We start from the raw sequence: 12,045 nt of genomic DNA, 5'->3' as shown, positions 1-12,045 counted from the left end.
TATGTAAAGCTGTGCATTTCAGCATTCCAGCTTATGAATGGCTTTTTTTTTTTCTTTTTTTTTTTTTTTTTTTTTTTATTGCAAGTGTTTTTTGCACATTTTGATGTCTTGATGATAGTGGTAGGGGCTTGAACTTAACTAGAGTAGCTAGTAATGGAATTATGTAATTTAGTAACAAATGTAACTAATGAAAATTAACTTTAAAATGTAACTTATGAAAATGTTAACGATTACAAAGGGGATTACATCTGAATATTTTCACACACTTACAGATTTGATTTCCCAAATTGCACTGACTGCTCTAAAATATGAGACACCAATGTTGTAAAAATGGTATCATAGCTATTAAACTACTGTATATCTTATCATTTTAAAAATCTGTATTTAACCTCAGAATGATCTCAAAGTAAAAAGAGATGCTAAAGTCTGATTTTGCGGTGGCTGTGCTTTAAAATTAAAGTATAATGATCATAATTCAAGTGATGAAGGATTTCGTAGGTCTCACAGCAATTAGTGTTCAGTACTACTGTAAGGTTAAACTTGCCTGCTTTTAAAAGTTTAAAAAGGATTAACAGCTGAAAACATTCCATAGAATTTTAGAAAGGTAATCAAAACGTAATCAAATGTAAGCAGTTGCATTACTTCTAAAGCACTTGAAGTAGTTACACTACTTATTACATTTTAAATAGGGTAACTTGTAATCTGTAACCTATTAAATTTTCAAAATAACCTTCCCAACAATGTTGATACATTTAATGTATTTCTGAAATATATATATATATATATATATATATATATATATATATATATATATAAATTATTTGGATGATAATTAATTTGTTTTACCAATTTTATTGGTAATATACCAGATTTACCAATTATCTAGTGCTTTCCTTAGTGTTCAGTAGCCAAAACTTAGTTAAAGCTGTTGGAGAGCTAATAATCTTGCAAGAATTTGGCTATATTTCCAAACATCAGCTCTAACTATCTTTGATCACAGGCAAGTGATTTTGTCCAGGAATCGTAAAATAAAAATAATAATAATAAAAAAAAAAAACAGAAGGGGTTACCCACTCCATTAATTTTGTTAGTTTTTAGAAAATACAAAGGACAACGTCCACTCCGTGACCGCAACGCGACCACCGCCTCAACTGCACAAAACGCTTCCAAAAAGCGGCAGCCCCGTGACCGACAATTCCACAGTTTGCCGCGTCCAGTGTGTGCACGTCCATGTTGCCTAGTGACGAACGTTACTGTAGCGGGATCACGTAATTTATCCAAAAACAAAAAATTCTAATTTCTGATATTTGCTGGTAGGTGGCATTTAACTGTCAACAACACAGCAATGAACTCCCCCTGCAAGCCTGCGCCTCGTCCATTAACATTATATAGCGGGATAAGTTATGCCTTACTTCTCAGCGTGAGACATACAAGGTGTGGCGTGAGAGCGTGTGAACTGGTTGAAATGCGTGTGTCTCACGGTGAATGCGTGAGACTTGAGAGCCCTGTGAAGGTTGTGTATCTAGTTTTGAGGCCTACATTTTTCAACCATTTATATCCATTTCCTGGATATCTTAGTCTTGTAAAATGCTTTACAAACAAAGACAACGTTGTCTACATATTAGACTAAGTTATTCATAATGTTTTGTATGTTCAGATATTTATATAACAAAATACATACAAATTAATACCTAAATAGAGACATAGTAGTATACTTGAAGTATGATTTAAAGTTTACTTAAAAAAACTCAAAAACTTATGAGTGTACTTGCAGTATAAAACTACTAAACTAGTAGTTTACTGAGACTATACTTTAAAGTGTACTAAAAATGCATAAAAAAGTCATTAGTAAACTATCAGTATACCTATAAGTTCACTTTTAGTATACTTGCAGTACAAACTGAAAACTACTGTTTACTACTAGTTTACTACTGTTATACATAAAGGAAACTTAAAAATATACTTTTATATACTAGAAAGTAGGCCAATTTAGTCCCAAGGAGTATTAAAATAGTACACTTAGAAGTATACTACTAGTACACTGATATTTGTATACTTGCTACATAAAATATTCTTAAAAGTATACTTGAACTTTAAGTATACTTAATAAAATAAACTTGAAGTATGCTTCTTTTTGGTAAGGGAAATCCAGTGTAGACAGCATCAGTGATTTTAATGGCTTCTTTTTGCTTTTGATACAGCGCTTGGATCCAGTGTAGGTGTCAGCAGTTAAATGATTGAATGACATTGAGCGGGGCCTATAGTGCAATAAAATATAACTAGTTATTTGTGTTTTGCTCTGGAGGCAGTCGTGTGCAAATATAATTTGCTCATGTGACATCACAAACCACACAATATCCAAACAAATTGTTTTTGTTGCTTGATTAAATAAATGCTTTGTTTATAATGAAGAAAATGTTTTAAGTTAAGAAACTTGCAGGATGTTTTATTGCTAAAAGACTTCTTATATGTTAAAAGCAACATAGATTTTCCCCATCATGACCTCTTTAAATCTTGCAAAGTGTGTTTTGGAATGGTAGCTTAAATCTACTCGAACAATTCAGTAGGACAGTGTCACGGCGTCGTATGCGGGGAATGAGGACGAGGAGAATCTGGAACATGCACATTTATTAAATAATCCAGACAAGGAACAGGAACAGACAGGAACAGCAGGGAATCCAATGCAAAACGACACGAAAAGGCTTTGAATACATGGAGTGACAAAAACAATAACCGACCACCAAACGGGGAACACAACCAAACTTAAATACACAGACCAATCAGGGGCAGACAGGTGTGAATGATCAAACAGTGACGTAATAATTGAAGACGGAACAAGAAAGACCAAATAAGGGCATACATAGGTAAAACCACAAAAACAGTCCACAGGGGTGTGACATTACCCCTCCTCCCCTAAGGTGCAACTCGCGCCGTAATAAATACACCGGGGAGGGAGGGTGGGCACCCTGGAGGCTCGTGCAGGGCAGACACAGGAGGGAGAGGAGGTGCGCCTCCAGGGCGGATCAGGGAGCTCAAGGAGCCATGGCGGAGCATAGAGTCCAGTATGCCATGGCGGGTCAGGGAGCTCGGGAGCCACGGCGGAGCATACAGTACGGGGTGCCATGGCGGATCAGGGAACTCGGGAGCCACGGCAGAGCATACAGTCCATTATGCCATGGTGGGTCAGGGAGTTCGGGAGCCATGGCCGAGTACACAGTTCAGGTGGCCATGGCGGGTCAGGGAGCTCGGGAGCCACAGCAGAGTATACAGTCCATGTGGCCATGGTGGGTCAGGGAGCTCAGGGAGCCACAGCCGAGTATACAGTCCATGTGGCCATGGAGGATCAGGGAGCTCGGGGAGCCATGGCCGAGTACACAGTTCAGGCGGCCATGGTGGGTCAGGGGGGTAGCCCCCCCAAAAAATTTTCTTGGGGAAACTTAGGGCATTGTCAGCCCAGGAGAGTACAGGAAGGCCGGGCTTAGGAGGCGCAGGCACAGGAGGGTGCTCGGGAGGCGCAGGCACAGAAGGGCGCTCGGGAGGCGCAGGCACAGGAGGGCGCTCGGGAGGCGCATGCACAGGAGGACGCTCGGGCGACGCAGGCACAGGAGGGCGCTTGGGCGGCGCTGGCTCTGGAGGGCGCTCTTGCGGCGCCGGCTCTGGAGGGCGCTCGGGCGGCGCCGGTTCTTGAGGAAGCTCAGACTCTGGAGGGCGCTCTGGAGGCAGCTCAGGCTCAGGAGGGCGCTCTGGAAGCAGCTCAGGCTCAGGATGGCGCTCTGGAGGCAGCTCAGGCTCAGGAGGGCGCTCTGGAGGAATGGACGGGACCAGTGGAGAATTGGGAGGGCTGGACGGGACCAGCGGAGACAACGGGGAAAATAATCCACATGAGTCCATAATGTCTTTAAGGTTAATGTGGCTTGCCATATTTTCAGCCGGTAATCCAGAGCGCGGGGGCTGGAGTCCGTGAGCTGGCCGCTGCCGGAGTCTGTGAGCGAGCCGCGGGTTCTGGGCTGAGGATGAGGGAGGAGGTCTGGAGAACTGGGGTGAGCGAGGGAGGACCGGAGGGAGTGAGCTCGTTGGAGTGGTAGGTGGAGGACGCTAGCTGGTGGTGAGCTGGAGCGGCAGCGTGTTTTCGGGTGGGGGGGGAAAATTAGAATCTTCCACATCAACATAGAAGTCGGAATGACAGAGACAAAGGATATGATTAATGAATTCAGCTACGGGTCTGCGGCAATCGTCAGGAGTCACGGAACAGAAGGGTCATCTTTTAGCCCCATCTGAAAACATGCATTAATCATTGAGTTGCTCCAACTCACCAGATGTAACACACTCAAGAATTCCTCCACATACTGCTCCAATGGCCTCTCCACCTGCTGGATATTCTTTAAAAATTCCTCAGCCCAGAACATCTTGTTTGTGGTCGGTTATTCTGTCACGGTGTCATATGCGGGGAATGAGGAGTAGGGACGAGGAGAATCTGGAACATGCACATTTATATTTTTTTTTTTTTGAAGGGGAGTTAATAAAAGATGAAAAGTAATCACACAGGTCTAATTTTGTGAACGCTTTATTTAAGAAAAAAATGACAGAGAAAATGAACTGATACATTATTATTATTTTTTTAATGCATGCAATCATTTTGAAGCTTTGCAAAGTTATGGCTATTTTAAAGCATACAGGATCTGAGATCTACTGAAATAAGCCTTGGCAGGTCTTTAACCAGAACACCATTTCTTGAGCTGAACATATCAGCCAGATGGGAAGCCATTGGAGAAGGTTTGTATTTATTACACTGTTGGCCCTCCAGACTGGGTGCACATTTCACTTCATAGGTGAAAAAAAAGGTACCATGTGCAAAAACACAAGCATCATGCACAACTCCACTTCTGAGATCAAAAGAGCATGAACCAAGGAGATCGCTGTTCCAGTAACTGTCTGCATCATATACTTCAAAAGTTAGTTTATTGGCCATTGTGATCTTAATAGGACCAAACTCAAATGTTTCTGGCCATTGTGGATTGTCATTATCATTAATGGTCTCAGTGCGCTTTATTTGTGTTTCATATGCAACACTTACAGTGCCATCTGTTTCAGTATGTACATCTCCATACAGATCTTGGGCTTTAAGATTGTAGACTTTCAGGGTGGCAAGTCCTATTTCAGTTGGACAGCAGTTGGACATTATAATTTGACTACTTTCACAAACACACGCACATCGGTCTCTTGCACTTTTCCTGCCAATCTCGCAAGCCTCAGAGCAAACCTTCATGAGGGCATTTTGAATGATGTATTCTTCAACAGCTTTCTTCAGTCCTTTCCTTGCAGGGTGTTTAGTACTCAGCAAGAAATGGAGGGGTTTCAGAGAGTAATGCACAACTTCAGGGATACTCTTCAAAGACTCAAGCCAGTTTTTAAGAGAACTTGGGTGTGATGAACGAGAAAAAAGCAGATCTTCTCCATTTATGTTTCCTCCAATAATCTCTGTCTGACGTTCATTGAACATGGAGCTGAATTTTTCATTTTTGCGCATCTTCTTCTTCAGTTCTTCACAAAAATGTGCCTCTGCTGTCAAAGTCGCTTCTTTGTATGAGCCAGAGGCTTCAACATCCAAACAGTCTTTCACTGCAGTGCCTGTAAGTCCACTCACTGCTGCCAGGCAGGTTTTGATGGCTGTTATGGCTTTCATTTGCCCTCCTAATGTGACACTTGTGGTATAGTGAGTGCCATATGTGGTGATCAGGTTGCGGTAGGCGTCTGGATCGTAAGATGCAGGGAGTGATTTGATTGCTTCAAGAAACTCTGCATGAAGAGGAGGCTTTGCAGCTACACGATACCTGTAAAAAAACCAGGTCAGTGAAATCAGTGTGATGAAAGAGTGAGAAATGTACTACGAAGTCTATTTTTTGTAGCAATTTACTTAGTCTTGCCTTTACGTGTCATGATCTTTTTAACAGTATGAGTAAGGAAAAACACCCCAGCTTTCTTACCTGTAAAAGTGGCATGTAATTTCATGTTTGGTGAAACTGTATTTGTCTTCTTTTGATTTTCTCATTGCAAATTTTGCTTCTCTGGAATGAGTGCTTCCAACTGCAGCTCCAGCAACCATCACATCTAAACCATCTTTCCAGCCGGCTGAAAGTGCTGATGATGACTCATTGACCACTGCTTCACTTGATTCAAAGATCTGACTGGAGACTTTCATCGAACACTTTGGCAAGGTCCTCCAGTCTACAACTGCAACTGGTAGCTTTTCTTTTCTTCCATTTAAGTAAGCATTTCTTGCCAATTTACAAGTGCCATTCCCTAAATCCCATTTTTCCATATTGATCAAATAAGAACCTTTTCGCTCCATTGTTACAACATCAAATCCTTCTCCAGCAAGATTGTGTCCTGGAACAAAGGGAGCATCCTCACACTCTTTTGATCGACCTTTGTCATCTTGTCCTGAAATGGTCATGAAAAGCATTGCCCAGAAAGCAAGAATGTAAAGCCACATCTGCCCCATGATCTGTAGTGAAAGAGGTATAGTTATATGAAATCATTATAGATGTCATATTTTACATAACAATAATCTGCTAATTTAGAAATAACTTCCTTAAAAATTGACAATAGCAACAACATTATTTTTAAACAAATTACTTTTTTTTTTTTTGTACAAGCATGAAAAAGATTTTCTTTAAAATTATAATATAATTTACTTGATGGTTGTAGTTTCTTACCATTGAATTTACAGGTGTGGTGATCAAAAATGACTTATGAAATATGTTGCCTCTCTAACCCGTCATTTTCTTATGATTGTTTTGTGACTGTGGGTGTCAACAGTTTGGGTTAAAAAAAAAAAAAAAAGAAAAAAAGCTGTGACGTGGCTATATGTGTTGGAGAGACCTTACAGTCATCTTAGATCACTGTTTTGGGGTAGGGAAGGGACAAAAAGAAGTACAAAGATGAGGAAGCACTCATTTTAGCTAATTTAATTATTAGCACTCAACGACAAGCAACAACAAGATTATTTGCGGGTGGGTCGCGGGTGGATGAGATAGATCAATAATGATGCAAATATTAACTACATTTTCTAAAATATGAACCTGTTTAAATACCTTTTTCATCAGGCAGACAATTGTATTTGTGTGTGTGTCTGTGTCCATGTATGTGTTCGCCTATTCGAGAAATTGAGGCAACAGAAACTGTGACATCAGTGGCGTAGCAGAAACCGCAAGTCAGAGGCCCGCCTTTTGGGGCTGTGGTGTGGTGTATATATTTATATAAATTAAAAAAATATACATAAATATAAACAAGAAATGGACGGGGGCGGGGGGGAGGGGGGGTGTACTTGCTACTTTTGGTTATTGGTTTTTAACACTGCTTTAGCGGCACATATTCTCTCTGATAAATTATTCCCTTAATATTTCTCTTGACCTGTATAGTGAAAAACACGAGAAGAAACCTATTCCACGTTAAACAGGTTGTTTTTGCTAGTGTCAAGTCTGAGTCCCAAAGGGCTGAGTCCGAGTCCAATGAAACACTACTGTTTGTCAGTATCTTAACATTGTTTAAACCCAGGGGTACCCAAACTCAGTCCTGGAGGAAGATGTCCTACAGATTTTAACTCCAGTCGCAATTAGACACACCTGAACCAGCTAATCAAGCTCTTATTATACATTCTAGAAATCCCCTGGCAGGTGTGTTGAGGCAAGTTGGAGCTAAACCAAGGACCAGGACCAAGTTTGGCCACCCCTGTTTTTAACCTTTACAACTAGAAAAATGCAATTTCAATTGAAATGTAAGAGAAGCAAACCTCTAGTGAATCTTGCCATTTTGATTTTGAACATCTAATAATTAGTGTCCTGCTCTGCTTGGCAAACTTAAAGTCATGTAACAGAAGTTATGGCTGACCTATGTAATGTGACATATTTCAGAGTGAAACAGGTTTTTTAGAATGTGAAAAATTATAGGGCGGGACTTTAGTCATCATTATAGTAAATGTATAAATTCAAGGGTGGGGTTAAAGGAGTAGGTATCTTGGTGAATAGGACCTCAAAAGCAGAAAATGCACCTCTTTTATTTCTGATTGTGGCTGTGTGTGTTTTGGGTTTTATATGACATTTTTTTTTTCTTGAAAAAAATGAGGCTGTGAGGGATAAACCTCTTTACAATGGTACACACTGTGTATAAAGCCCTTCATATACTTTCCATAATTCACAGCAAACTCACACCTGTTTTATTTTTGAATGCATTTATAGTTACATTAATTACAATAAATTACAGTATATAAGGAATTGATGATGGGCCATTGAATTATTAGAAAATCATGCACACTTGATGTGGTTTTGGACCCATACAAACTATTGCTGCAAAGATGTTAGAAAAAATATTTTTCTTTGAAGCTAGAAACTGCCACCATGTTTAAAAAATAATAATTTCAATACAGCAAAAACTTATCAACTAATGTAAGTAAAACATTCTTAAGCTTACTCAAGGCAACTAAACACTCAAAGTATTACTTGCAAAAGGACAAATAAATATATTAATCACAATTACAAATGAAATATTAAAAAATAAATAAATAGAATCTTTTTAAAAATATAATTTTTTTTTTTTTTTTTAGTTTGGCCTATCTAAAGGCTACTACAGCAATAGATACTACATCTCATGAAGTAATAAATGTTAAAATAAAACCCTGCAAAATCTTCACTGTATACATTAAAGGTTATTTTTATTAAAGTTAATACATGATTCAGTCAAAGAAAAGTGAGTGATTTTCTCTTTTTCTTTTGTTGTTTGATTGATATTTATGACTGTGAGCATGGTTTGAGTGTGTGCGCACATAAACCCGCCGGCTTTAAAGTAGCCTACTGGACAAGACTTAAAAACACATGCAAATACTAAATATCACTTTCATGATAATGCATCGAGTCAGCGACATTTCCGTAAACTGTCCCTGGACATGGTTGGACTATTGAATATCCGAGTAAAAATGCATCCGAGTCCGTGACAAGTCTGAGTCGCCTAAAAATTGTACTCGAGACCGGACTCAAGTCCGAGTACGAGTCTGAGTACCCCAACTCTAGTTTTTGCTAATTGCTGCATGAAATAAAGCTGGTCTTCATTTTCATTGATGAGTGTTAATAATTTTAATTATAGGCCAATAATTATGGGGCGTTTTACCCCACTCTACCCTATAAGTGTGCAGCGATGTGCAGATCAGCTGAATCAATCTGCTGTTAAAAATGAACCATCCATTCATCATATCATCATGCAAAATGTACTCGGTTACTAACGTAACCTCGGTTCTCTGAGATACGGGAACAAGTACTGTGTCTGCTCAAGATGCTATAGGAAAAACTCCCTTTTATCCAAGACTGAAGCCTTTTTTCAATAACGCAGTGTAACTGCATGGCCATTGGTTCGTGCAGTGGATAAAAAGGAACTATGGCGATGAAGCCTGCCAGAACCCGCCAGAGAGGGCGGGGCATCTGGCTATATAAGCGGGCATTTCGCCATAGTATCTTCAGGTTACTTTGACTGAAGCAACGACCATGCCGTGTGGCTACATGGCACGGCTGGCAATGTAGTATTCGTTCCTGTATCTCAGGAAACCAAGGTTAGGAATGGAGTACTGGATTTGTAAGAGTAAGTCCTAGTGATTTATGTAGGATACTAATGTCATTCTGTCTGATCGGACTAAGACGTGGTGCCCCATCAGGTCTGGCAGAAAGCAGTGAAGGCCTAAACATACTGCCAGCATTTCCAGGCAGTTGATGTGAAGGGCAACTTTCTCTCTTCGACCAGTGGCCGAAAGCAGGCTTTCTCTCACACACGAGCGAGTGAGCTTCTGAATGACCAGTGCACATTCTGGAATGACTACTGCCCTTAATAGGTTTGAGTCGAGAACTGTTCCCAGAAACAATATCCGTTGACTGGGGGACAGCTCACTTTTGGCAAAATTGACCCAAAATTGAGTCCCAGGCGATCCAGGTGGCTGAGGAGGAAGGATCTGTGAGAAAGTAGCTCATCCTCCGACTGGGCCAGGATGAGCCAGTTGTCGAGGTAGTTCAGAATGCGGTCCCTCGTCTGTCCCAGAGGGGAAAGAGCTGTATCCATGCTTTTCGTAAAAGTGCGGGATAGTCCAAAAGGTAGAACTGTGTACTGATATGCCACTCCCTCGAAGGCGAATCTCAAGAATCGCCTGTGGTGAGAGGCAATCTGGATGTGAAATTAGGTGTCTTTTAGTTCCAGCGAACAAAACCAGTCCCTTGGGTGTACTTGCGAGAGGATTTGATTCAGCATAAGCATCCTGAACGGCCATCTCATGAGGACTTGATTCAGGCGACTTGGATCAAGGATGGGTCTCAGACCTCCATCCTTTTTGGGGACGAGGAAGTAGTGGCTGTAAAAGCCTGACTCACTCTGAGTTGGGGGGGGACCACTCCACTGAAACATGGGGGTCTTTGAGTGAACTGAAGTGTATAACCTTGTCTTATTATCCCCAAAACCCAGCTTGACATTCCGGGGATGGCTTGCCAAGCCTCGGCCTGTAAGGCAAGGGGATGGATTGTCTCGGACAGCTGACTGCCCAGCATGGGCTCGCTGTTCGTAATAGGTGAAGAGGAAATTTGCTCTCTTTTTTGAGGATGTTTTTGTTTTTTTTCCCCCACTCTAACAGCGAACTTTTGTGTGGGCACTGCTTAAATGGACACAGGGTTCACAACGGTGTTTATCACAAACACATTGCCATTGGTACCCGGAACCAAACGGGGTGCTTGGAGGCAAAAACGAGGTAGCTTGCGGGCTGGTCCAGCTTCAGCGAGACTCTGCCCCTTCCTCTTCCTTCCCCACAGACCAGGAAGATGCCTGCAGCACCTGGTCCAGCACTACCTTGGGCCGGGGTCCCTGGCGCTTAGGAAATGGGTAGCGTCTGGCCGAGCAGGAGTGATGGCGGGGCTCAGGCTTGGGAACTGACAGAGCATGTGAGGGCGCAGGCCTCGCAGACTGCTGAGTGTGTGCTGGTTTGGGCCGACTGTGGGCAGCAGATGAACTGGAGTGCTTTGGCAGGAAGTGCTGCATAGCTTGGGACAACTGCTGTGCCGCAGTGAAGCACTTGGCGAAACCCTTGACTGCAGATCCAAACAGGACAGTAGGAGAGACTGAAGAGTCAAGGAAGAGGACCTTATATGCGTCCTTGATCTCTGTGAGGGTCAGCCATAAGTGGCGTTCGAGCACCATGGACTGGCTATGGAACTGCCAATTGCTTGAGCCATGTCTGTCATGCTGCGCAGTTGTGAGTTCTGGGCCGTACTCATCCAAGTTTGGCCTGGTAGACCTTTAGGACCACCATGGAGTGAAGCGCTAAAGCCGCCTGTCCAGCTGATGAATAGGCTCGTCCAGTGAGGGCTGAACTCGTCCTACACAGATTGGACGGGTGGGCGGCATTCGCTTTCTATCCAATGGCCGTGGGTGGGCAGAGATCCGCGGCCACTGACTCATCCAGGGGAGGGTCATACCCCTTTCCTTAGTTGCCTTCACTCTTCTGAAGCAGCAGCATTTGTTCCAGTTGATGGAACTGCTCCGGAGCCCACTCAAGCCCCAGAGCTTAGTCTTGTGTTGGCACCAGCCCATGAACTCTCTGCCTGTTCTGTTTCAAACACAGTGGTCATTCTGGAACTGCCTGTCTGCTTTGACGCAACCACAGAGATTGTTTATGAACTTTCTGCCAGCCCTGAGATAAGCCCTGAGTTCAACACTCTCTCAGCTCTGTTATGGTCATGGAGGCCATCTCTGAACTTTTAGTCTGCCTTGACACAACCTCGAAAGTTGTCCCTGGATCCGGTTTGTATCCAATCAGATAGTAGACCTACACCTAGAGATAATCACAACAGCCCCGAATGTCCATGGAGATCATGACAACTAGAAGAGCTGAGATCCCCTCCAAAGACCTTGTGGTATTAGCACAGATCCTCAAGAATCAGACATGGCCTCTGCACATACTCCCTATGGTCAGTTTCAACTCAATGACGCTCATGTACCCTGATCTTCAAGCAAAAGTGCCTA

General features: G+C 42.3%; 1 protein-coding gene across 1 annotated transcript; it reads right to left on the bottom strand.

Moving 5' to 3' along the window:
* Window positions 1-4,572: 4,572 nt before the first annotated feature.
* LOC127160677 (perforin-1-like) lies at window positions 4,573-6,788 on the bottom strand. Its single transcript, XM_051103331.1, has 3 exons — window positions 6,717-6,788; window positions 5,985-6,505; window positions 4,573-5,831 (listed from the first exon to the last, which is right to left on the bottom strand). The coding sequence occupies exons 1-3, from the start codon at window positions 6,717-6,719 to the stop codon at window positions 4,664-4,666; spliced, it is 1,692 nt and encodes a 563-aa protein (XP_050959288.1). The 5' UTR covers window positions 6,720-6,788; the 3' UTR covers window positions 4,573-4,663.
* Between the last annotated feature and the right edge of the window lie 5,257 nt (window positions 6,789-12,045).

The sequence above is a fragment of the Labeo rohita genome, unplaced genomic scaffold, assembly GCF_022985175.1.
Source record: "Labeo rohita strain BAU-BD-2019 unplaced genomic scaffold, IGBB_LRoh.1.0 scaffold_424, whole genome shotgun sequence".
NCBI lineage: Eukaryota > Metazoa > Chordata > Actinopteri > Cypriniformes > Cyprinidae > Labeo > Labeo rohita.
The sequence above is the reverse complement of the archived record's forward strand: the minus strand, read 5'-3'. Positions and strand labels throughout refer to the sequence as shown.

Excerpts from the sequence above, each read along its gene's own strand:
- LOC127160677 (XM_051103331.1), bottom strand. Across the intron at positions 5,832-5,984 it reads ATTACATGCCACTTTTACAG|GTATCGTGTAGCTGCAAAGC; the intron begins GTAAGAAAGCTG and ends GTTTTTTTACAG.